We start from the raw sequence: 21,896 nt of genomic DNA, 5'->3' as shown, positions 1-21,896 counted from the left end.
AGCTCCAAGCTATTTGAATCCCGGCTAGTATTGTCGTGGGGATAATCATGGAACAGCACCGACCTCGTTTAATTACTGACGTAAAATGGAAAATCGTACATAGAAGGAAAATCGGAAGGAGGAACTGTGGGTATTGTTATGATCTTCTTTTTTCTGGAGTGTCAAGTTAGGATCTGTATATTTACTATATCTATATATCTATATTTTATAAATATATATATTTACCCATTTATGTGTCATGACTCATACCACATAATAGACTAACAGCAAGAAACCCAGGAAAGATGAAAAGAGGGCAGACTCAATTTGAGGCCACTGTGTCCAGATTCAGGACAGACTGCCTTCAGACAGACACACCCATTTTAAAGCACTGCTCCACGATCAGACTTTCATTAACCCCCGCCGTATCCCAAGCCACCTCTAGACCCTGGGACAAGGCTAACCCAGGGTGCGTGTTCAAAGGCGGTCGTCTGGCTAGAAAACCAGCCGTGTGCCACACATGACCTGGAATTGACCATCTAAGTTTGAAAAATTGATGGTGGTCGGGTTAAATATTTGATAGGAGGGACACTGAAGATTTGGGGCTGGCTTGGAACAGTGTACCAGATCACAGTACGACAGCCTCAGCCCAGAACAGATGCATCTGTGGAGAGTCTCATGGGAAGCCAGTCCGTGTATCTTCAATGTATCTTCATACATCTTCACCCAATCTTCACATATCCTGGTTAATGATCTAAATCTCCACAATGCATGCATTCACACAGAACTAGCTATGTTGTATGAATTCTACATTCATTAACACTATCTTAAAAGGTTAGTGTTTCAGTGCATTTAACCTTGGCATTTTCAACCTTTCCCCGTTGTTGTGGAGGCCTCTTTCTGCACACTTCCAACTAAGGCACTCGGCGTCAGTGTTACAGGAGCTAATGGTTTTCGGTGACTCATTTGCATTGCAGAGATTTAAGCCGTGTTTGAGACGTGCAGCACAACATGCAGTACCTGAGTGTTAGACTTGGCAGGGGGCCGACGCTCTCCACCCATAAAGACCAACAATAAGAGAAGTGAACTCCATGGTTAAGCCATTAGCCCAGATAGCTGCTGTTTCTTTGGCTTTGACCTTCCTCCCTGTATTCCTCTTCCTCTTCCTCAACTTACTGGTGCACGTCAAGGTCTTTGTAGTGACTATTTAAATGAATAATAGTACAATGAACAATATTAGTGCAATGTCTTTTACAAAGAACATAATAGTACAATGTATTTTACAAAGACATTGAACTGGTACACTGTCTTTTGGACCTGTAAGATGGCAATATTGAAATATGAAAAATGAAAAAGCTAAATCTAGCACCCCCATCTTACAAATGCACCTACATCGACAATAATCTGGACTTTTGTTGGCTTTCCATTCCCCTACGTTTCTGGAGACATACGGTTGTATGTTATTCTGAGAGACCTAAGACAATGTCATGAAGATGTCTTTGTTTAGAAATGTTTCATGCACAGTGAAGCATGCAATGGAAAAACACAGGCTGCAAGCATAGCTGTAACATTGATCACCACTCCCTATAACGTGATCCCATCCGCTCTATTATGTGAGCGTGCACTTGCATGGGTTCACACCTATTAATTGAATTGGACCTCTCCCCTGTAATAGATTAATGTTGCATGTCACAATATATCTTTTCAGAGGATGCCTACACAGAATCTACACACTCTCACACACACACACACACACACACACACACACACACTTGTTCACACACGTAAGCATGCACGCTCGCACATACACACACACACACACACACACACACACACACACACGCACGCACGTATGCACGCACACACACACAGTTTGAGTGCCTCAGCATGCCTAGCCGAGGGGGGCAGTCTGAGTCTCTGCTGCAGCATTACGTCTCCAGTTCCAACACGGCACTTTCAGAGCGTACCATCTGCCACAGCATCACGGGGGGGGGGGGGGGATCCTGGCATTTAATACCCTCTCCATCCTGCCTGCAGCAATGCTTCACCCTCTTCCTGGAAATGGTAATCAAACATCTTGGATGCAGTATTACTGACTGTGACTTGCTCAGTTATTGATTTTGCTGCGTGCTGAGGGATTTTGATTTGATTTGATCCACACACAACAACCCCCCAGTCCCTGAGCACTGTGGTGCAGTCCTGCCCCTCCATCTGCCCAGGTGAATACGAGCAGTAGAGCCGTATGGCGTCAGCATGGACAAACCCCTCCCACTCTTATCGGATTGGCCACCTAGCTCTGAGAGTGGCTGACCAGCATAACACAGAGTGGGGCACCAGCACACACACACACGCACACACCAACTCTCTGTCTCTCTCTCTCTCTCTCGCTCTCACACACACATACACACACCCAAAAGGGGTGGGAAACGACCATGTTGCCAAGGCAGGCGGGCATCAGACAATAGCAGCGCAGCCTCAAGGGTGGACGTACGTACGCGCCTGTGGTCAAGACCCATACGGATACCCACAAGGAGCCGTCCGGCTAGAGGATATAACCGCGACGCGTGCCGGCACGAGACCGGAGGAATTAGCCAGAGAGGGGGCAAGGAGAAGAAAAAGCAGGAGGACGAGAGAGTCGTGGTCCAGCAGCAGCAGTGGTCAGCATGGAGGTGTGGAGCTCGTCATCGTTGGAGGAGGACAGCGAGAAGGAGAGCAGCAGCAGCAGCAGCCAGGACGAGGAAGAGGAGGAGGGGGAAGAGGAAGGGCAGCAGGGGCCGGAGGCTGAGGCTCTGTGCAGGGAGCTGATGCAAGGTAACACGGACGGAGGGATCCAAGAGAGAGAGAGAGAGAGAGAAGGAGATAGCAACAGAACAAAGGTGTGTGTGCAGAGAAACAAACTGGAGAAAAAGGAGGGAAAATCCAGTGGAGTGTAGAGGAATGAAGGTGATGGACAGATGATGAGAGACAGAGAGAGAGAACGATAGAGAGAATATGGGGAAGAAAGACAATATGAAAGGCAATGATTGATAGATGGGAGAAAGGGAACAGAACAGGAGGTGCAGAGTGAAGGAAAGTCTTTGTTCCCTCTCTGAGGCGAACTAGGCAGTTACTAGGACACTATCACATGGGCAAACAACCATTCAGAAATATTAGGATATTGAATGCAGTAACGGCGTGTGGGTATGTGTCTGTTGCACATCGTTCGTCCTGTTCTCGTCCTCACACTTGCTCTTGTGAAGTGTGACCCTCTTTGCAGGAGCCTGGCTGGCATGCCCAGTTGTGTTGGTTCTCTGTGTTATAACGCACACAGAATCCCTCTGCAGGGGCTGCCACGGTGATTCATTCACAAGGAGCTGCAGCACTGACATCACACTCGTCTCCATGGAGAGTCTTCACTCTCAGCAGCACGTGGTGGAATAGCAGGAATATTCAAAAATATATATACTGGTTCTGTCGTCCATTTTAATAATACACAATTATAACCAAAGAGTTCGCACAAAGGAAAAAATAATAAAATAGGGGAGTAACAAGGGAGTGCTTTCTCCTATATTAATCTTATATTACTGTAATACTACTAGTAGTATCAGCTAATAATGTTTGTGCTGTTTGTGTTGCGACTAGTTGTGTAGCTATATCAAGCGTCTCCTTTTTCGATTGTCGATTGAACTCAAAGTCACCTGGCTACAGCTACATCTATGGCGTCAGCAGTAGACAGATATGGCTGTAGTCGGAGGTGAAGCTCGCGCTAAGCTGCTTATCGGCGCCCACAAACCAACTGGGCCTGCATGGCCGAGCCTGTTTGGGCTGCCTGGCTCAGGTGCGCCATGTTTGTGCACTGCTCTTAATCTATCGGACAGGGTCAGATAACCTCAGGGACACACACTAGCCACATTTGTTTCTGGTTAAATTGGACTCTCTCCTTTGTGTTTTTAATGGAGAATAGCACTTGTCTTTGTACCTTACGTTAAGTCAACAACACTGCTGGCAGTTTTGCATTTATGTGTGTTTACTTTTCGTTGTGAGGTTTGGACTCTTCTACTTTGCTTAACCATCTTCCCAGCAATAAGTTCAAGAAATATTGTGGAGGTGAAATTATCTCATTTTATATAACATAACATATGGTAGGCTTCTCATGCTGCTGTCATTATTTCTGGTCCAGTTGTTTTCATGGTGTTGTGAACCGTGCATATTTTGGTGTTACCGTTATATAACAAACACAGCAATTCTGTGCTAACATTCCCTCTGTCCAGATACACAAGCAAACAGCACCCCTTGGAACTCTATACCATACTTATAGATCATTACATTTTGGGACGGTTTTAATGTACAGGCAGTTCAGCAATGTATGTTTTGATCCCCTTTCTGTCAACTAGTTTGTCTTTTTAAAGCTGCTATCACACGCCTTTCATAGGCCAATATTCTTTCTGATTTTCAAAATGATTTCAATCATAAGGATAAGAGGATATATCATTATGTGCACTGTCTAACTTATTTTATCTGGTGAGCAAAAACAGTAGTAGATTTATTTTTCCAGATCTTTCTACAACCTGACTGTCATCTCCTAACCAGCTTTGAAAAATCCCTGGTATCTGAGGTAATGACATTGATGAGATCTGTCGCTTTGTGAAAAGGAGAACGCTCATAATGAGAGAGAGAGAGAGCGAGAGAGAGAGAGAGAGAGTTCATCTCATCTCAGGTGGGGTTGTGTCCGCATCCTTCCCAGATCATGGCCAGCTATCACCAGGCTGAGTTGTTAAAGAGTGGCGCCAGGGTCATGTTCGGGAAAGCATGAATGGGAGCGCTTTAGTGAAGGAACCTGGAAGAGGCTTTAAGAAGGTGGCGGGAGGTGGGGGAGGGTTAAGCCCAATTAAGCCCATCAGGTACCCCACCGTGTGTGTGTGTGTGTGTGTGTGTGTGTGTGTGTGGTGTGTGTGTGTGTGTGTGTGTGTGTGTGTGTGTGTGTGTGTGTGTGTGTGTGTGTGGTGTGTGTGTGTGTGGTGTGTGTGTGTGTTGTGTGTGTGTGTGTGTGTGGTGTGTGTGTGTGTGTGTGTGTGTGTGTGTGTGTGTGGTGTGTGTGTGTGTTGTGTGTGTGTGTGTGTGTGTGTGTGTGGTGGTGGTGGTGGATGCAGGTTAAAAATAGACGTACAGGATAAGTGAGCTAATGATTTCATGGCTGCGTAGCTCCATGAACATATTTGTTTTGGTTGGATGTTTTAGCTCTGAGCTAAGACTGGTGGGAACTGTTTGTACAGCGCCTCTCCCATTTTTGAGACGTGGTGTGAGGAATGCTGTAGTCATCCATTCAGTTAGACGTTGCACTGATGTACAGTATATGCTCTGTTTGTTTTATCAAGTAATATTCCTTGACCTTGAGCACTGAAAGTCAGGTTGTATAGTATGCTTTGGCCATGCTTTAGGGCCAGCATTTTCATCCAGACACATATCTTTCCTTCAGCTGATGATTTAAAGTAATAATCCTACACTTATGGACTCCTCTATGAACGGAGCAAGAGGAGGGTATGCTGGACAGCTGACATGGTCTTGGGTGTAGAGCTTTTGTTTCTGTTTGGACAAATTCTCTAGGAAAGGATTGTCTGATGGTCTGCTCATTTTCGTTCGCTCTGTGGACAACGCAGAGGCCATGTTGGGTTTTCTACACTAGTATTTGGAGTCATGGATAATGACTATCTGCTCTGCTAGTTGAAGCTGCCTTGAGTAGGGGCAGTTTTAAAGCCTGCGGAGACAACAACCTGCACATGGGGTAATCTCGTTACTCGAGACAGAAGGCTGGGTAGGGTGTCACAGCCATGGCCTCAGAAGCTCATATTGACAGCTCTGCTGTGGGGAGTCTTCAAAATGTTGTCTGGGTGAATTCAGGATGGTTTTACACTAATCAGTCATCCTGTGTATGTTTGATGGCATCAAGCTTTATTTTCAAAAATATATTTCCTATTTAGTGTGCTAAAAAGTGTCCTTTCTTTTTCACTTACAGTATATCATTTGTCTGACAAGACATTGATTTGTGCATTTGTGACTTTACCCTTTTTTCATCAAGTTTGATCCACGTGAAAATAGCTATAGCACATGTATCATATTCATATCATACTTTGGTAACACTTTATAATTACTGCACACTATTAAGGATTTATTAAGCATTTGTAAACTATTACTAAATGCTTTGTTCCTCATTTGTAAAGCATTGTTCCTACATTGATTTCCATCCGTAAAGCATTTGTACACACAGTTATAAATGGTTTGTTCAGAGTAAATACGCCTAAATCTAAAATATGTTTAATATATAAATGTTTTCTCTATATTTAATAAATGAGGAACAAAACATTTAGTAATAGTTTACAAATGCTTAATTAATGCTTAACAGTGTGTAATTATTATAAAGTATTACCCATATTCTTTATAACACTTCCATGTGATTCTGAATGGTTTGTAAATGGCAAGAGTGCATTTGTTAACAGAAGGCAGTCCGTTTTTAGGGTGTGCAAGGTACTTTAGCACTGACACATACACCAGCTGTCTACTTCTCCCTGAGGGACAGAACTATCATTTTTGTGCCTTTTTCTCTCTCTCTCTCTCTCTCTCTCTCTCTCTCTCTCTCTCTCTCTCTCTCTCTCTCTCTCTCTCTCTCTCCCTCTCCCTCTCTGTCTCCCTCTCTCTCATACACACACACACATACACGCACACTCACTCACTCACTCACTCTCCTCTCTCTCTTTTCTCTCTCTCTCTCTCTCTCACATACACACACACTCACTCACTCACTCACTCACTCACTGACTCACTCACTCACTCACTCTCCTCTCTCTCTTCTCTCTCTCTCTCTCCCTCTCTCTCTCTGACCCTTTCTCTCTGTCCTGCATTGCAGATTAAACTCACCTCTAAAGGGTACACTGTGTTTGGCACACACTCAGGCCCTGTGAAACACAGCACTGGACTGCTGGGGGGGTTCGTTCCATTTAATCACCAGTGTGTTGACTAATGGGTGTTGGTGGAGACTGCAGAAGGGCAAAATCACTCTCGTGCGCTGAAGCTTTCAGGCATAATGTGTATACTCAGTAAATACAGCCATCGATGTTCTCATAGACCACACTAAACAGCCCTGGACTGATGTCCTGCTGTGTTGGCTATGACTGAGACTACTTCTGCAATTCAATCGTAATAAAGAAAACTCATTAGTCCAATAGCTTGTACTGTATATACTTGTGAATCAAGAAATAACAGTCTTGTTATTTAATATGTTGTGTGTATGTCTTGTTAATGTGTCATATGTTGTTGTGGGAGTTCAAAATGCTCATACGACACACACACACACACATGCCTGCAAAGCAGCAGACTCATGAAATAATCTCTCTGATATATAGGCTGGACATAGGACAGGTGAATTGAAGTTTCTGCTGCTTTCTGCTGCTTTGTGGACAACATTGACAGACATCTACAGTATGTCAAGTCCATTCTGAAGGGTCAGGTTCAGGAGAGCAAGACAGCGTACGTCAGATGGATGACGTTTTGTTTTTAGGCCATGGATAAACAGAGTAACGGAGACCCGTAAACAAGCGTTTAATTGCATGGCGTATGTCTATAAATGGCATTAATCCCATTGATAGACACTCTTCATGACCTGCTTTTAACGCTTGCTGGAGTGATGGAGGGATGGAGAGAGAGAGAGAGCGAGAGAGAGAGAGAGAGAGAGAGAGAGAGAGAGAGAGAGAGAGACTCAAAGGAATTATCCTCCTAATCTGGATCATGATAAGAGAGACTCAGTTCTTGGAGCAGTTCTATGTGCATTAAGAGTTAAGAAAACAATGGCATGTTTACAGCACACCTGACTTCCTCCTCTGTTATTGCTAAGATCAGGTTTGGACCGTAATGTAGTATAATGCAGTGTTGCCGTGTTGTGTAAAGACTGTTGTCCTCCATTAGTGTGAAGCCATGTGGTCTTTTGAACTCACTATGACAAACAGAGTTAGCTTCCCAAATTAGAACAGAAAATTATCTGGGAGACTGACTGAGTGGTCTGTTGGTTTTTTTTTTTTTTTTTGGGGGGGGGGGGACTTACTACTGGACTCCATTCAGACTGATCTGATTTAATTTTGCTGTAAGTTTAAACACAAAACATCTCTCTCTCTCTCTCTCTCTCTCTCTCTCTCTCTTTCTTTCTTTCTTTCTTTCTTTCTTTCTTTCTTTCTTTCTTTCTCTCTCTCTCTCTCTCTCTCTATTTCTCCCTACAGTGATCTGCTCAGAGAGAGTGGGTCAAGTCACCAAGACCTACCATGACATTGAGGCAGTAACACACTTGCTGGAGGAGGTAAGGCATTTTCAGGGACGGATGAGTATCCATATGACGTACGTTCAACGTCCATACTATTTGTGGGTGGTGTAAACATCCCTTGGCTATTGGATAACTGGTGCCACTTTCAATCTCCTTCGGATTTAGCCCTTAATAACCAGTTCATTAAGTGGTGCACTCTCATAGTCTGACTTAGTCCTGATTCACGTCTGGCTTCTGTTCAACAGAAAGAACGGGATCTTGAGTTGGCAGCGCGGATCGGCCAATCGCTGCTCAAGCAGAACCGGGAGCTTACGGAACGCAACGAGCTATTGGACGAACAACTGGAGATTGCCAAAGAAGAGGTAAGCTGCTTGGTTAAAAGACAAGCCTTTGACCCCTCCAAATATCCAAGCCCTGGGCCAGTATTGTACGGCAGTGTGCACAGCTGACTCAGGCCTTTTGTAGGTGAACTAGTCGAGTTAAACACTCACAAAACCCATATCAACTAAACCAGAGCACTGACATAATTTTATAACAAGTTCCTTGCCATCTGTCAGCATCTTTAAGGATTTACACAGTCAAACATTGCATGTAATCATCAGAGAATGTTGGACAGGAGACAACACATAGTAGCATTGTTAGGTCAGACTCCGTAGCTCATTCCAGGGCCTGCTATGTAATGTCGATGACCAGACAGGTGTGATGACCAGACATGTGTGATGACGTGGACCTGTATTTACCCACCAGGGGGCGCATTCCCCAAAACCATAGTTGCTAACCTGTTAGCAACTATGTTGGTTGGCAATAGGGAAATTGCTTTGCAACCAACAAAGTTATTAACTTAGTTATGGGAAACAACTGTGGTCATTTATGTTGTTGGAGATGCATCACCGTGAGTCAGGCACACACACACACACACACACACACACACACACACACATAAACACACACACACACACACACACACATAAACACACACACACACACACACACACATACATAAACACACACACACACACACACACACACACACACACACACACACACACACACACACATAAACACACACACACACACACACATGCAATGTTTTGAGACAGGTGCATTTTGGGCAAGTTTATAGTGTTAACAAGGGGTATGATGGAGGGCATGTTGATTTCTGTCCACTCACCCGTGTTTGTTCTGTCTGTGGCCCGTGCAGATCGCCCAGCTGCGCCATGAGCTGACCATGAGGGACGACCTGCTGCACTTCTATGCCAGCACGGAAGAGCTGGAATCGGCAGCCGAGGCCCGCACACCGTGAGTCGGACGCACACGCGCACACACACACACACACACACACACACACACACACACACACACACACACATGGCTCATAACATCAGGTTTAGGACTACTAAGACATACTGCAGTGATGCTTGGGAAGGTGATGTTATGGATGGGATCAATATAATCTTTACAAGGCTAGCAGGACCCTTTCAATAGAGCCTGGTTAAGCCTAGTTAAGCTACTTCGTGCCCCAGAGAGGTGAACTCTTTCCAGACCAGTATTATACCCAATCCACTGGCATGGTTTCAGAATCGAAAGAGATGAATTATTAATGCTGCACACACAGCAAAATATATAACGTCACATGTTTCTGTCATTAATGATTGACAGAAGTGGAACAGGTCTCTTAACATGATATCCAAATACCTATTTTGTCTCAAGTTTTTCTCAGAAATGCCAACACCCGACTGGCAAATGTAAATGTGTCTTTATACCCCCCGTGGATGAAATTCCACAAACTTAGCATACCCCCAGAGGGTGTCAGGTTAATCATACACATTAAAGCACTAAAATATTCCATTTAAATTTTTTACCACGGGGGGCAAATCACAAATGAGTGGTTATGGGCTTGGTTGATAAGGGCCCTTGAGACCAACATACAATAAACACATTGCCACAGTCTACATTGTGAGCAGTTTATGCTTTGACTACCCCCATGCAAGCAAACCATATTACAAGTGTGATCTGTTACTTTACTTTTAGCCTTTGTAAACCATGCACTTTTAGCACGTTTAGTTTGTGATTACATCGGTGAGTCATTATTTTGGACAGAGTTCAATAATAGGCTATTGTAGCATTTTATCTTTAAATCGTCTTTATATAGAGAGGAGCGGGGCGTTTTGAGCATAGTTGAATATTGGGCAGGGCATGTCCCCCTCAAAGTTTATTATGATTACAGCTTTGCCTTAATTCTAAGAGGACGATATTGTAAAGTCATGGGTTGAAGTCACACATGTGTAATGGCGTGTCTGTTCAGGTTGAAGAGAAACGATTCGTCGTCATCCTCACTCGGTCACCTCATCCAGTATGACTTCCTGCAGCAGAAACTCAAGGGCCTGGAGGAAGAGAACCTCAAACTACGCTCGGAGGTGAGTCAACACACACACACACACACACACACACACTACGCTTGGAGGTGAATCAGCACACACACACACACACACACACACACACTACGCTCGGAGGTGAATCAGCGCACACACACCTATTACCTATGCAAACACATACAGTGAACACACACACACACACACACACACACACACACACACACACACACACACACACACATACAAACACACACTAACACATGCCCTTCATTATTATGAGAGTGCCCGTTGTGATGAAATGACCCCTGCCTCTCCCACCACAGGCTCACGACCTGACCTCCGAGACCACCGACTACGAGGAGAAGGAGCAGCAGCTGATGATGGTGTGTGTGGAGGAGCTGTGTAAGTCCATCCCTGCCTGCCCGACACCCTATCAGAACACTCATGCAAATCAGCCACATCCTCGCCAGCACACCTGGGATGTTCGATCGCCTTACTTACTGCCTCTTACAATAGCCAGAAGTCAAAAACTGACCAAACATGAGATTCACACTGCTTAATACGTATGCTGTAATAATACTCACCTTAGTGTAGGCAATATATTACTATAATGACATTATAGGATCATGACTTTGATATTGCTCACTGATATTTCTCTCTCTCTCTCCCTCTTTTTCTTTCTCTCTCTCTATCTCTACGATAGCCTCGGTAAATAGGCAGGTGGTGGATCTGTCTGACGAGCTGGCCCGTAAGGTGGAGGACTCGCTCCGACAGCAGGAGGAGATCAGCTCTCTGCTGGGTCAGATAGTCGACCTGCAGCAGCGCTGTAAAACAGTGAGTCTCTCACACACGCACGCACACACACACACACACACACACACACACACACACACACACACACTCACTGACTCACTGACTCACCCATTTCCCTCAATGTCTCTTAGCTCACCAATGAGAATGAAGAACTCAACCAGCACTTGAGTGCCTCCCGAGAATGCCAAACCCAGCTCAGTTCTGAGGTGAGAGTTGCCCTTGGCTGTTTAGCTTTCAAATGATTAAAGAGCCCATCAAGTTTAAAGGAGAATTCCGGTGTGATATTGACCTAAAGTGTGTTGAAACATGATACCGAGTGTGAACGTATGTCTCATAGCTCACCTCGGCTTGTCCCCTGCACTCAGAAATCTGGCGCTAGTTAGCCAATGCTACCAACACAGTGTGGTTGTTGTGGTGCCTCGGGCATCGGCCTAGCCATGCAAATAAATCACTGTTTTACACCATTTATGAGGCTCAAAGTAGCTCCATACTTCATTGGTAGACTTCCGAGGGCCTTGACATTTAAAACGAGACATAGAGAACTTTGAAAAAGCACTGGTAGTTTATTTACAAGACGATTTATACAGACAGTACCTTAAGGAATTTTACCGTTCAACGGCATCTTGAATTTATTACATTTTACACCTCTGCCTTATTAAACCAATCAAAAGCAATATGAAGGACAGTTAGATAAGCAGGGCAGGGCAGGAGCGAGAGACTGATCTATATCGCCCCCTTGTGGCAGCTTCGGGACATTCAAGAGAAGTACTCTGAATGTGGAGACATGCTACGGGAAGCCAGGGAGGACATTAAGAACCTGCGTAACAAGACCCTCCCAAACAGCACAGTGCAACGCTACAGTGCCCTGGAGACAGTGATTCCAATGGACTCTCTGGCTGCGGAGATCGAGGGGACCTTCCGGAAAGGCATAGACAGTCCTGCACCATCCGAATACAAGTGAGTTGGGTCTCTCTCTTTTGGGTCTCTCTCTTTCTCTCTTTGGGTCTCTCTCTTTAGGTCTCTCTCTAGGTCTCTCTCATTGGGCCTCTCTCTTTAGGTCTCTCTCTGTGATTCCATGTAAATATCTTTAAAAGAAATGGTTGATCTGAGTAGTATATCATCATCTCTTGCTTTGAGTAATACAGTGCAAACATTAGAAAGTTAACTACTTAGACCAACAAAAATAGCATACATTAGGCTCTTAGGATTTGGGATAGGTAGTTTAATATGCATTTCAAATGCAAAATGATATTTTGTAATTTGTATTTTATTGGGTTGAAGAAAATGGCTGCATATTTTGTATTAAAGCAACACCAAAGAGTTTTTTTTTACCTTAAAATATTGTTTCCAAAATCGTTTCAGTGGTTCATCAACTGGTAACAGGGTGAACGGCATTTCTGCATTCGCTTCGCGGCCCTCTATCGGCTATAACCGCACTATGCAAGTTTGCCAGATCGGGTAGCGGATCTGTAGTTCGATGGAATGAGACATAAGAAACTACAAATTTGACTTGCTTCTGATGTCGCAATACATCATACTTTCATAAAATCATGCAACCTACTCTAACTTGTCTGTAGACCTCGTTATTTCCAAAGCCAGTACTGGATAAACAAATAGCGTGCGTGCGACAGGAAAAGTGCTTTGGTGTTGCTTTAAAATACTTTATAGGTGTGTATATTTGTAGTTTAAAAATACTGCCAAATATTTTTGGTAATACCCATACTTTTGGTGATGTGATGACACCATAAAAGTGCAAAGCAATGAAGGTAGCCTCTGACTGGTGCTGATTTAGTAGCCTCCTCTTTCACACCAACCCACTCACTCAACCACATGGTTACTTGCCCACACACACATGAGTTTGCCTGTTTTTGGTAGAACTTTGGGACAACTTTGACTGTGATGTGTATGTGTCCTCCAAACCAGTTGATACACAAGGCACCTTTCTGGGCAATGTTGTTGTGCAATGTTCCGGAGTAGGGCTTTTGTTGCTCTGACATGTTCTCTTTTAGCAATAAGCCCCGAGAGCCTAAGGCTAAGGGCTAAGGGGCGTTGTTAGGCACAACGCGCTATCAAACGAATTGCGGTCAAGGTGTATGTTTATGCTGCATTTTACGAACGCGGCATTGAACGCAATTCAGCCAATCACAATCAATGACCGAAACTATCAGTTTTAGAATTAATGTTTGCCAATCCCTTGCCTTATTTTTCTTGAGAACTTTAATCATCAGTAGGAAAATTGACATGATCATCCAGTCGGAACCCATGGTGGCGGTAATGTGGTTGTGCTGCTCAAATTGCCCCATGTGTCAGTGTACCATGAGTTTGATGTCTTTATTTTAAGCCAGAGCTTAAGCTTTAAGCCCACATTCTGTGGCTCTCAATATGTTCAGTGATTAGTGTGCACCACTTTCAGTGTAACTTCAGTTCAGTTGTGACTTTTTGACTACATCTCTGATACAGTATTTAGGCTGAGATGTAACAGGAAGGTCAGCATGGTTGATCTGTTGATTGTTTGCAGATTTATGGCATATCTTGTAGGCGGAGACAAGCTGTTGCTCTCAAACATTGTCCACTTATTGTAATCAACAGAGTCAGTGTACTGATGAAGGACTAGATTAAATATATTAAAACAGATGTGCAAAGTGATTTCATGCTCCCTTTAAGTATTTTATGTTGATACATGGTGTTGCTACAGTATTATACAGTACACAGTTATTTTGATACGCTGAACATTAGGGTGTCGTTCTTTGGCATTTTATTTTGAAATACATTGTGCTGTATTTTTGGCCATCCCTTCCCTAAGATCAATGTATGATGATGATGCATCACATTGGATTGAGTCATTGTCTTCTGATGCATGCAATCAATGAGTAAATATGAAGAGCTCTTTTTCAAAACGCTATATCCACCATTTTAATGCATATTAATAAATATATTTTTTTTACATTTTGTTTTCCAAGTAATTTCAGTGGAACTTTGTTAGTTAATTTCCTTTCTTTAAGACTCTTTACTCAACCAAAACAACAAAACTGCACTTTGACTTGACTTATTAATGTTTTCAAAAATGGATTTACAGCGTTTTGGAAGAGAGCACTTCACTACATGTATGATCATGATTGGTGAACTAAATGTGGGATGTTACAGTGGCGAATAATTGATTGTTTGTGCGCTGGTTTTGGATATAATAAAGTGACACGACGCGTGTTTTTGTTGTCGCCGCATCCTCAGGACGCACCCGCTGCGCGTGTTCGAGACGGTGAAGGTGGTGAACCAGGTGGCGCGCCTGCGCTCGCGGTGCCAGTCCCCTCAGGTGCCCGGCTCCAGTCCGGTGTCGGCACGCTCGAGCCACACCAGCACGCCACGCACCAGCTACTATGGAGGCAGCGACGGAGCCAGCCTGCAGATGGACGACAAAGCCCCCACCAGTGGACACACCGAAGACCAGAGGTGAGGGTCAACTAATATCAATGATATGTTTTGGTCATTGTTAGCATAGCAATGTGCCATTGTTATTATACTGTTATGAAAGGTTAGTTAGTCTATTACTATTATTAGAATTTTCTATGTAAGCTATCTGACTTTATTTTGAACTGTTCATTTTTAATGATAATGTTGAGTATTGTATGTCACTTTGGACAAAAGTATTTGCCAAGAACCATAAACATAAACATAAAGGGATGATTGTATCTTCTTACTACTGCTGCTAAGGATCTGGAGCCTTGTCGGATTGGTTAACATGCTCGCTCTCTCTCTCTCTCTCTCTCTCTCTCTCTCTCTCTCTCTCTCTCTCTCTTTGTCTCATTCATTAGCTCCACCCCCAGCCAGCGTCTGATTGGCCAGCCGGGCACACCCGGGGGTCACGACCTGGAGGTGGCCCTGGCAAGCCTGTCGGCGCGGCAGGAGAGCCACTCGTCGGAGCGTCCCTTCTTCGAGGTGGAGCGTGAGCGCAAGCTGCGGGCGCTGGCCTGGCAGGGCGGCGAGGGCGAGGGCGAGACGTCCAGCGGCTTCCTCACGCCCTCGTCCACCTCCACGGGCACCAACTACTCGGGCACCTCGCGCCACTCCTCGGGCCTGTCCTCGTCCACCTCGCGCTCCTGCCTCCCCGACCGCCTGCAGATCGTCAAGCCACTGGAGGGTGAGTGGACTTGACGATGACGACGATAATATAATGATGAGGAAGATGTTGATGCTGAACACGACAAAGATGTTTACTTCTGTTATTTTATTCGAATAAGGAAGCTGTTTTCGTGTGATACTTTCTTAGGCCGCATTCGCAGAAGCTCAGTATACTGTAACATTTTTGCTTTTAGTTTTCTACGTAATGGTTTGTAGTGTAGACCGAAGTGAAGTGGAGAGATTTGTTTATTGTTCCCTTTGCCCCATATTGTCTCAGCTGCGTGTTCCCACATGTATAAGCACCCCCACACGGATTAGTCCTCCCCCATGTTCACTCAGCGACATAATAAGGGGTTTGGACTCTCCACTTCAGATGGTTCAGCAGCTTGGTCTTTGTTTGCTAAATATATCCTCTAAAATTGAGGATATTCTGTCATCACCTGTGCACTCTATTTTGGATTTGAATGCACCGTGTCTCCCCACCCCTGACTGTGCCATTTGTGTAGTTTAAGTGGCTGCTGTCATGAGTGCTTGAAGTGAAAGAACAGAGCCCAAGTTCAGGAGTTCAGCTGTAGGGTGGTACTAAGACCTGCCAGTAGCATCTTGTAATCTAAAAGCTGAAAGATGCCGTGTCCTCTCTCTTTCTCTCCGAGCCGACTGTGTGTGAGAAAGATATGTGTTTATTTACGGTCGGCTTCTCAGGTTTTTTCAGTGTTTGTTTTGTGTGTGTGTGTGTGTTTATTTTTTGGGTGTGTGCTTGTCAGGCAGAAATCACCTGTAGGCTAGGCCAGCTGATTCTCCCACATGGTGTATTCAAAGTTACTTTAGAAAACTCATCCTGCTCAGATATATTGACTGATTCTCATCCATTTCAAAACAAAAGTTATATATTTCTATATTAACCCACCTCACCTCCTCTTCTCAGTCACTCTGCACCCCCCATCCATGAAAACTAAATATATCTACATTGTATATGTATGATAACTTGTATTAATTAATTCATTAATGAAAACTAAATATATCTACATTGTATATGTATGATAACTTGTATTAATTAATTAATTAATTAATGAAAACTAAATATATCTACATTGTATATGTATGATAACTTGTATTAATCCCTCCCCCTCCCTGCCCCTCTCAGGTTCGGTCACTCTGCACCACTGGCAGCAGCTGGCTAAGCCCAACCTGGGGGGCATCCTGCACCCCCGGCCGGGCGTCCTCACCAAAGACTTCCGCGAGCTGGAGGTGGACCTGCAGCACGTCTACAGCCTCAACGACCTGGAGGAGGACGAGGACGACGACGCTCCCCTGGCCCGGCTCTCTTCCGGCCAGCACAGCAGTATGGGTAAGGACACCTCGCCTGGGTCAGACAGGAAGGGAGGGGCAAGATGGTGACCTAATGTCTTAAAGACAAATCTGATCGATATAGTTGTTACATACTCATGGGAGAGATTGACTACTCTGATCTGCAATCAGAATGATGGAAAGTTTGTATGAAAGTAATATACTGTATGTATATACACACACACACACACACACACACACACACACACACACAAAATCATGACCTTCTACCACTGAACCATTTAGTTTAGATCCACTCCATTGTCATAATTCCATTGAACTCATCCCTCATGGTCATTGTAGTCAAGCTGGTTGTGTGATGCAAAACTATCCTTCCAAAATGAGTTACTATCAAATCAGTTGTGTTATAATTATCGTAATTACCTTAATTCAATTGAGGTATTTTATGAAGATTATTTGATTTTCATGTTCTTCTCTCTGAGAATTGGGTGTGATTTATACTGTAATTTGTAATTTATATTGGGTGTGATGAGGCTTTGGTGGACAATTCTCCTTTGATACTGAATTCAGCCTCTCTCTCAGCAGGTGTTGTGGGTAATACCTGAAACATATTTCATAGTTTAATTTAAAAAAAGGGTTTTGCACCACAAAAACTGCCCTCCTTCATTGTGTGCACCGGTGGTTGTGTGTACATGTGTGTGTGTGTGTGTGTGTGTGTGTGTGTGTAGCTGTGTTGTGTGTTGTGTTGAGTTCAGTGTTGCATCTCTCCCTCCATGACCGCAGTCCCACCGTCCGGCCCCAACCTCCCTCAGACCTCCCCCACCTTCACCGTCACCAACTGTCGGATCCTGCACCACCCCTCCCTGTTCATCCCTGCCCTCTCCAACAGGTAAGACGTCCTCATGTGCTCCTGCGTCTCCATCTCATATCACACGTCTCCATTCTTCTCACCATGCTCTTAGTCGGCTGCTCGTAATCGTTCATAAGGATGAGGAAAATGGTGGTGCTTTTGGGTTTTCTTTTTTCAAGGTCCTCAAGGTCAAGGTCTTTTGATTTTGCGTTCATTAAACACTGTGTTAGGCTACTGCGTTGTATGTTTACCCCAGTTATTAATGTTTTGGTTTCTGTTAATACACTCTTTACAAGTGTGAAAAATGTTTGCTTCTAAAAACGTATTTGTTACTTTTTTTTTTCGTGAGAAATTCTCATGACAAACCTGAAAAACAAAAACAAAAAATGTAACAGGAAGGAAACCCCTTTCTCTCTTTTGTTGTATTGTGTTAATATTTCCCAGGGTCCGTTCTAAGAGTATGGCAAGGTTTTGATTGTTCCTTTCCTCACCCAATCCTTTGTTCCCTTCCTCCCCCTTCACATTTCCTCCCAAACAGTAGCAGGAAGCGCTGGAATAGGCTCTTTCTACACCTCTGACATGCCCTACCTCCGCAAAGTAAGCAACAGTGAGAGACGCCCAGGATCATCAAAGACACCTCTTACCTGCTCATAATACCCACACTAATACTCATTTACATTTTTCCTCTAAGCCTAGTAACACCTACTAACCCCTGGCATGAAAGGTGTGGACTAATCTTCATTCAAGATGTCTGCCAGAGCAAAGCTAGCTATCGAGCACTGCTGACCTCACGAGTCAGACATATATAACCTCTGCAGGCCTTTCATTGCTAACTAACTGGATAAATGCTAGGTTTGTTGTCTTGTTGTCCAGACAAGAATCACATTTATCATCTAATGTTTGTCTGCTCATGGCTCAGACGAAGTAATTGTGAGAGAAGCAATTAAAGTCTGACCGACTGAGTTCAGGCCAAATAGCTCGTAATGGACGATCATTTGTTTGTGTTAATAAGAAAACAACTGCTGGGTTTGCCAAAGCCATATACAAGTACAAGAATGCCTACTATTTTAACCAGACATACATTCCAAAAGAAACCCTTACAGAAAATAACTGCACTACTTCAAGTGGCAAAACTGCAGTTTTCTGTGTAACAAAACTGCACTTTTGAAGGAAATCATTTACAGTTTGTATGCAAGGAAAAGGAAAAGCAATATTTTGAAAATAAAAATATTATTGAATCGCACTCTTTCTTCAAAAAAACTACAGTTATGTTTTGTAAGGGAAACTTTGCACACTCATCCCCACCATCAAAATTTGGCCTTTTCTAATGATTTAAAATTAATAATTATTTGGCCTTTTCTAATTATTTAAAATTAATAATTAATTTGACCTTTTCTAACGATTTAAAATGAATAATTAAGAAGCCATCATTTGCCCTTAAAATGATGTTGTGGTGAATGTGTTTCTATTGCTTTCCGGATTAAAGGTACTGTAAGCGATTCAAAATTACTTCTAACCCGTAGCACTTTCTGTCACATTCAACGAATATCTCCTCACGATCTGCTAGCTGTCTATTCTGAGTACACTGGAAAAAAAACCTGTTTCCCAAACCATTATAAACCTGTTCCTGCCAATCACTGAAAGGGTGGGAGGGGAGTGTTTTGTGGAGGGGAATGGTGAGGCGCCAGTGGGTGTGGCTCAATCCAGAATCGCTTATTATACCTTTAATGCATTCTCTCTAACCTGTTAAATGTCTCCATTGCCCTCTAGTCCTTCAATAAGTTGTCATCATATCAATAATTCTGCATTTCTTTCTTGTTTCTTGTTGTCAATTGTATTAAACTGTGTTTGAATGTGCTCTAGGAGTAAGCTAACTTGTGCCGCGTTTCTCATGGTCTCTTCTGTGTCCCTCTCCTGTGTCCTCAGCCTTTCCGCTCGCGTCGTGTCAACTGGTGGGAGCGGTGAGCATGTGACTCACGCCGCCGCCGCCTCCAGCCCCTACCTCCGCACCTCCCTCTCCAGCCCCTCCCTCTCCCTCAGTACCAGGACTCCTCCGGCTCCTCTGGGTCTCGTCCACATCCTCCAGAAAAAAGGGATCTCGGCCCGGACGTACCGGCCGACCGGCCCCAGCCCGCTGCCGGCCCCGTCCATCCCCCTCGCTGGCAGAGTGGCGAGGAGCTCGGGGGCCTTCGCCTCCAGCGGCGGGGTGGACACGGGCGCGGCGGACGCTGGGGCGCGGAGTGTTTTCAGCTTCAACCTGGTGGAGAAGCTGCTCAGCCTCGGGCTCCACCGCGTGGCGGCCAGAGGGATGGCCTCGGCCTCGGGCTCCGCCGAGCAGAGAGGATGGCCCTGGGTGGCCAGTCTGGGAACTTTCGGCCCCTGAAGAGGACCCCCCCCCCCCCCCCCCCCCACTTTCTTTTTTTAAAGTCCAGCTACAAGGCCCCGGGTCATCCGGTGAGCCTCTCCGGGGATATTCACAGAGCCATAAAGACTGTTGCTGTAGTGAATTCTTGGTCTTTGTCTATAAAACACTGTACAGTAGATAGCTGAGTGCCATTGTATGATCAAGGCTTTGGCATCCCGTTGACATCTGGCTTTTTGGGCCACTTTGTTGTCAGGGTTGTCTTTTGTTTAATCAAAACCTATAGATAAATAATGAATGCTTTTTTACCATTTTATTTCCGGTGTCCTCAGGCACTATGAAAGGGAATAGCACTTTTTCTGTCTGTTTTTAAAGAACCACCAAGTGTGTTGTAAATTCAAATGTAAACATGGTCTTGTAAACAATCCGTTTGCTGGATCCACATACGTTCACTGTTTCTTATATGTGTCATTATGGGAAAAACAAATTGTACTTCACAACAACAATGTAAACAGGTGCTATCGATTTGTTTAGATAGCGGTGATTGTTGTCCCATCCATGATGTAAACCATGCAGTTTAATCAAAGTACTGTACCAATTTTCACTGAAACACAATCTATTGTCCTTTAGAAATTAGCAAGGTAGTGGTTTTGAGAAGTCATTAAAACTCACTATTTCCTTAGTAGCAATACAGACATGAGACACACAAAATGACTGAATTGTATTTGACCTGCTGTACATAGAACTTGAAAGGCTTGTGATTTTAGAGCTTGCACAGTAACTGACTGATTATGTACTAGCACATTTCACACACTCTTCTCCCCGTAGTTCAGATAGCTAATTATGGGATGGACCCTGACTTTGCTGTCTGGAGATCAGCTGACGTGTCATGGTCCTAGACACACCTCTGCATGGCGTCACACTGAACCGTATGTGCTTACTGATGCTAGTGCCCACTGGGATGTACAGAAGCCATCACGCCATCTCTTATTATGTGTATGACATACAATCACGTCAGCTCTCACCAAATACACTGAAATTCATGTAATAATGTGTCTCATGTGGGTATCAGCAGTGGAACGGGGACTTCATGAAGACTTCATACTGGCGGACTGGGAGCCCAAGGGGCCAGCGTAGACTTTTTGAGATTTCGACTATAAGATTGATATCTTTCAGGGGACCCATTAGTTGTGGCTACATCCTTAGACTGATGGTTGGTTCCAACACCGTCCAGTTCAGGCAAAAAGAGAGAAAAAAGAAACCCACGCCTCAGCTATTGTCAGCTGTTGACTACTGACTTCACCTGCACTTCCAAAGCTTTCTCCTGACTGGCCAAAGTCAATCTGTGTGGCTCTCAGCGTGAATGATCACAGCCAGCCCTCTTGAGTGGCCAGTCCATGCATGGTTTCAAACGGAGGACGCAAACGCAAACGCATGCCAACTAGGAACTTTTATGTCATTAGCAGTGCATGCTTGCTTAAAACTACCCTCAGGCAAGATCGTCATTGGGAAACAATCAGTAGTTTATAAAGACATAGGATTTTGCTGATCGTTAAAAAAAAAAGGGAAAGCAGTGACCATAAATTGCATCGTTTTCCATGTGGACAGAAACGAGTCTCCATGCAGCTGTGTGTTTATTGTGTAGAAACCTGCTGAAATGGTCTTGTGCATTCTGTACTCCGCATCTCTCCAGTGTATCTGAGTGTTTAAGGTGTGCACTATTGTATAAATTATATTCCATGTGAATAAATGCTCAACCACAGAATTTCTGCTGAAGACTGCTGTACATTGTTTTTTTTGTTTTTTTAA

At 44.2% G+C, this 21,896-nt stretch overlaps 1 protein-coding gene across 4 annotated transcripts; it reads left to right on the top strand.

Moving 5' to 3' along the window:
• Nucleotides 1-2,306: 2,306 nt before the first annotated feature.
• On the top strand, nucleotides 2,307-21,863 carry hap1 (huntingtin associated protein 1). Of its 4 annotated transcripts, XM_042104861.1 has the most exons (15): nucleotides 2,309-2,790; nucleotides 8,223-8,299; nucleotides 8,509-8,625; nucleotides 9,465-9,562; nucleotides 10,569-10,680; nucleotides 10,962-11,040; nucleotides 11,342-11,472; nucleotides 11,583-11,657; nucleotides 12,197-12,408; nucleotides 14,680-14,898; nucleotides 15,261-15,586; nucleotides 16,712-16,915; nucleotides 17,659-17,764; nucleotides 18,264-18,322; nucleotides 19,652-19,786. In XM_042104861.1, the coding sequence occupies exons 1-14, from the start codon at nucleotides 2,643-2,645 to the stop codon at nucleotides 18,301-18,303; spliced, it is 1,944 nt and encodes a 647-aa protein (XP_041960795.1). In that variant the 5' UTR covers nucleotides 2,309-2,642; the 3' UTR covers nucleotides 18,304-18,322; nucleotides 19,652-19,786. The 4 variants fall into 4 exon arrangements, with proteins under 4 accessions (XP_041960793.1, XP_041960796.1, XP_041960795.1 ...); XM_042104859.1 differs by lacking the exon at nucleotides 18,264-18,322 and having other exon boundaries at nucleotides 2,307-2,790; nucleotides 19,652-21,863; XM_042104862.1 differs by lacking the exon at nucleotides 17,659-17,764 and having other exon boundaries at nucleotides 2,308-2,790; nucleotides 19,652-19,816.
• Nucleotides 21,864-21,896: the final 33 nt, after the last annotated feature.

The sequence above is a fragment of the Alosa sapidissima genome, chromosome 9, assembly GCF_018492685.1.
Source record: "Alosa sapidissima isolate fAloSap1 chromosome 9, fAloSap1.pri, whole genome shotgun sequence".
NCBI lineage: Eukaryota > Metazoa > Chordata > Actinopteri > Clupeiformes > Clupeidae > Alosa > Alosa sapidissima.
The sequence above is the reverse complement of the archived record's forward strand: the minus strand, read 5'-3'. Positions and strand labels throughout refer to the sequence as shown.

Bases quoted from the DNA above. Each gene is read 5' to 3' on its own strand.
- hap1 (XM_042104859.1), top strand. From the start codon at position 2,643: ATGGAGGTGTGGAGCTCGTCATCGTTGGAGGAGGACAGCGAGAAGGAG. The intron at 9,563-10,568 runs GTGAGTCGGACG...GTGTCTGTTCAG, and splicing joins GCAGCCGAGGCCCGCACACC to GTTGAAGAGAAACGATTCGT. The intron at 14,899-15,260 runs GTGAGGGTCAAC...CTCATTCATTAG, and splicing joins GGACACACCGAAGACCAGAG to CTCCACCCCCAGCCAGCGTC.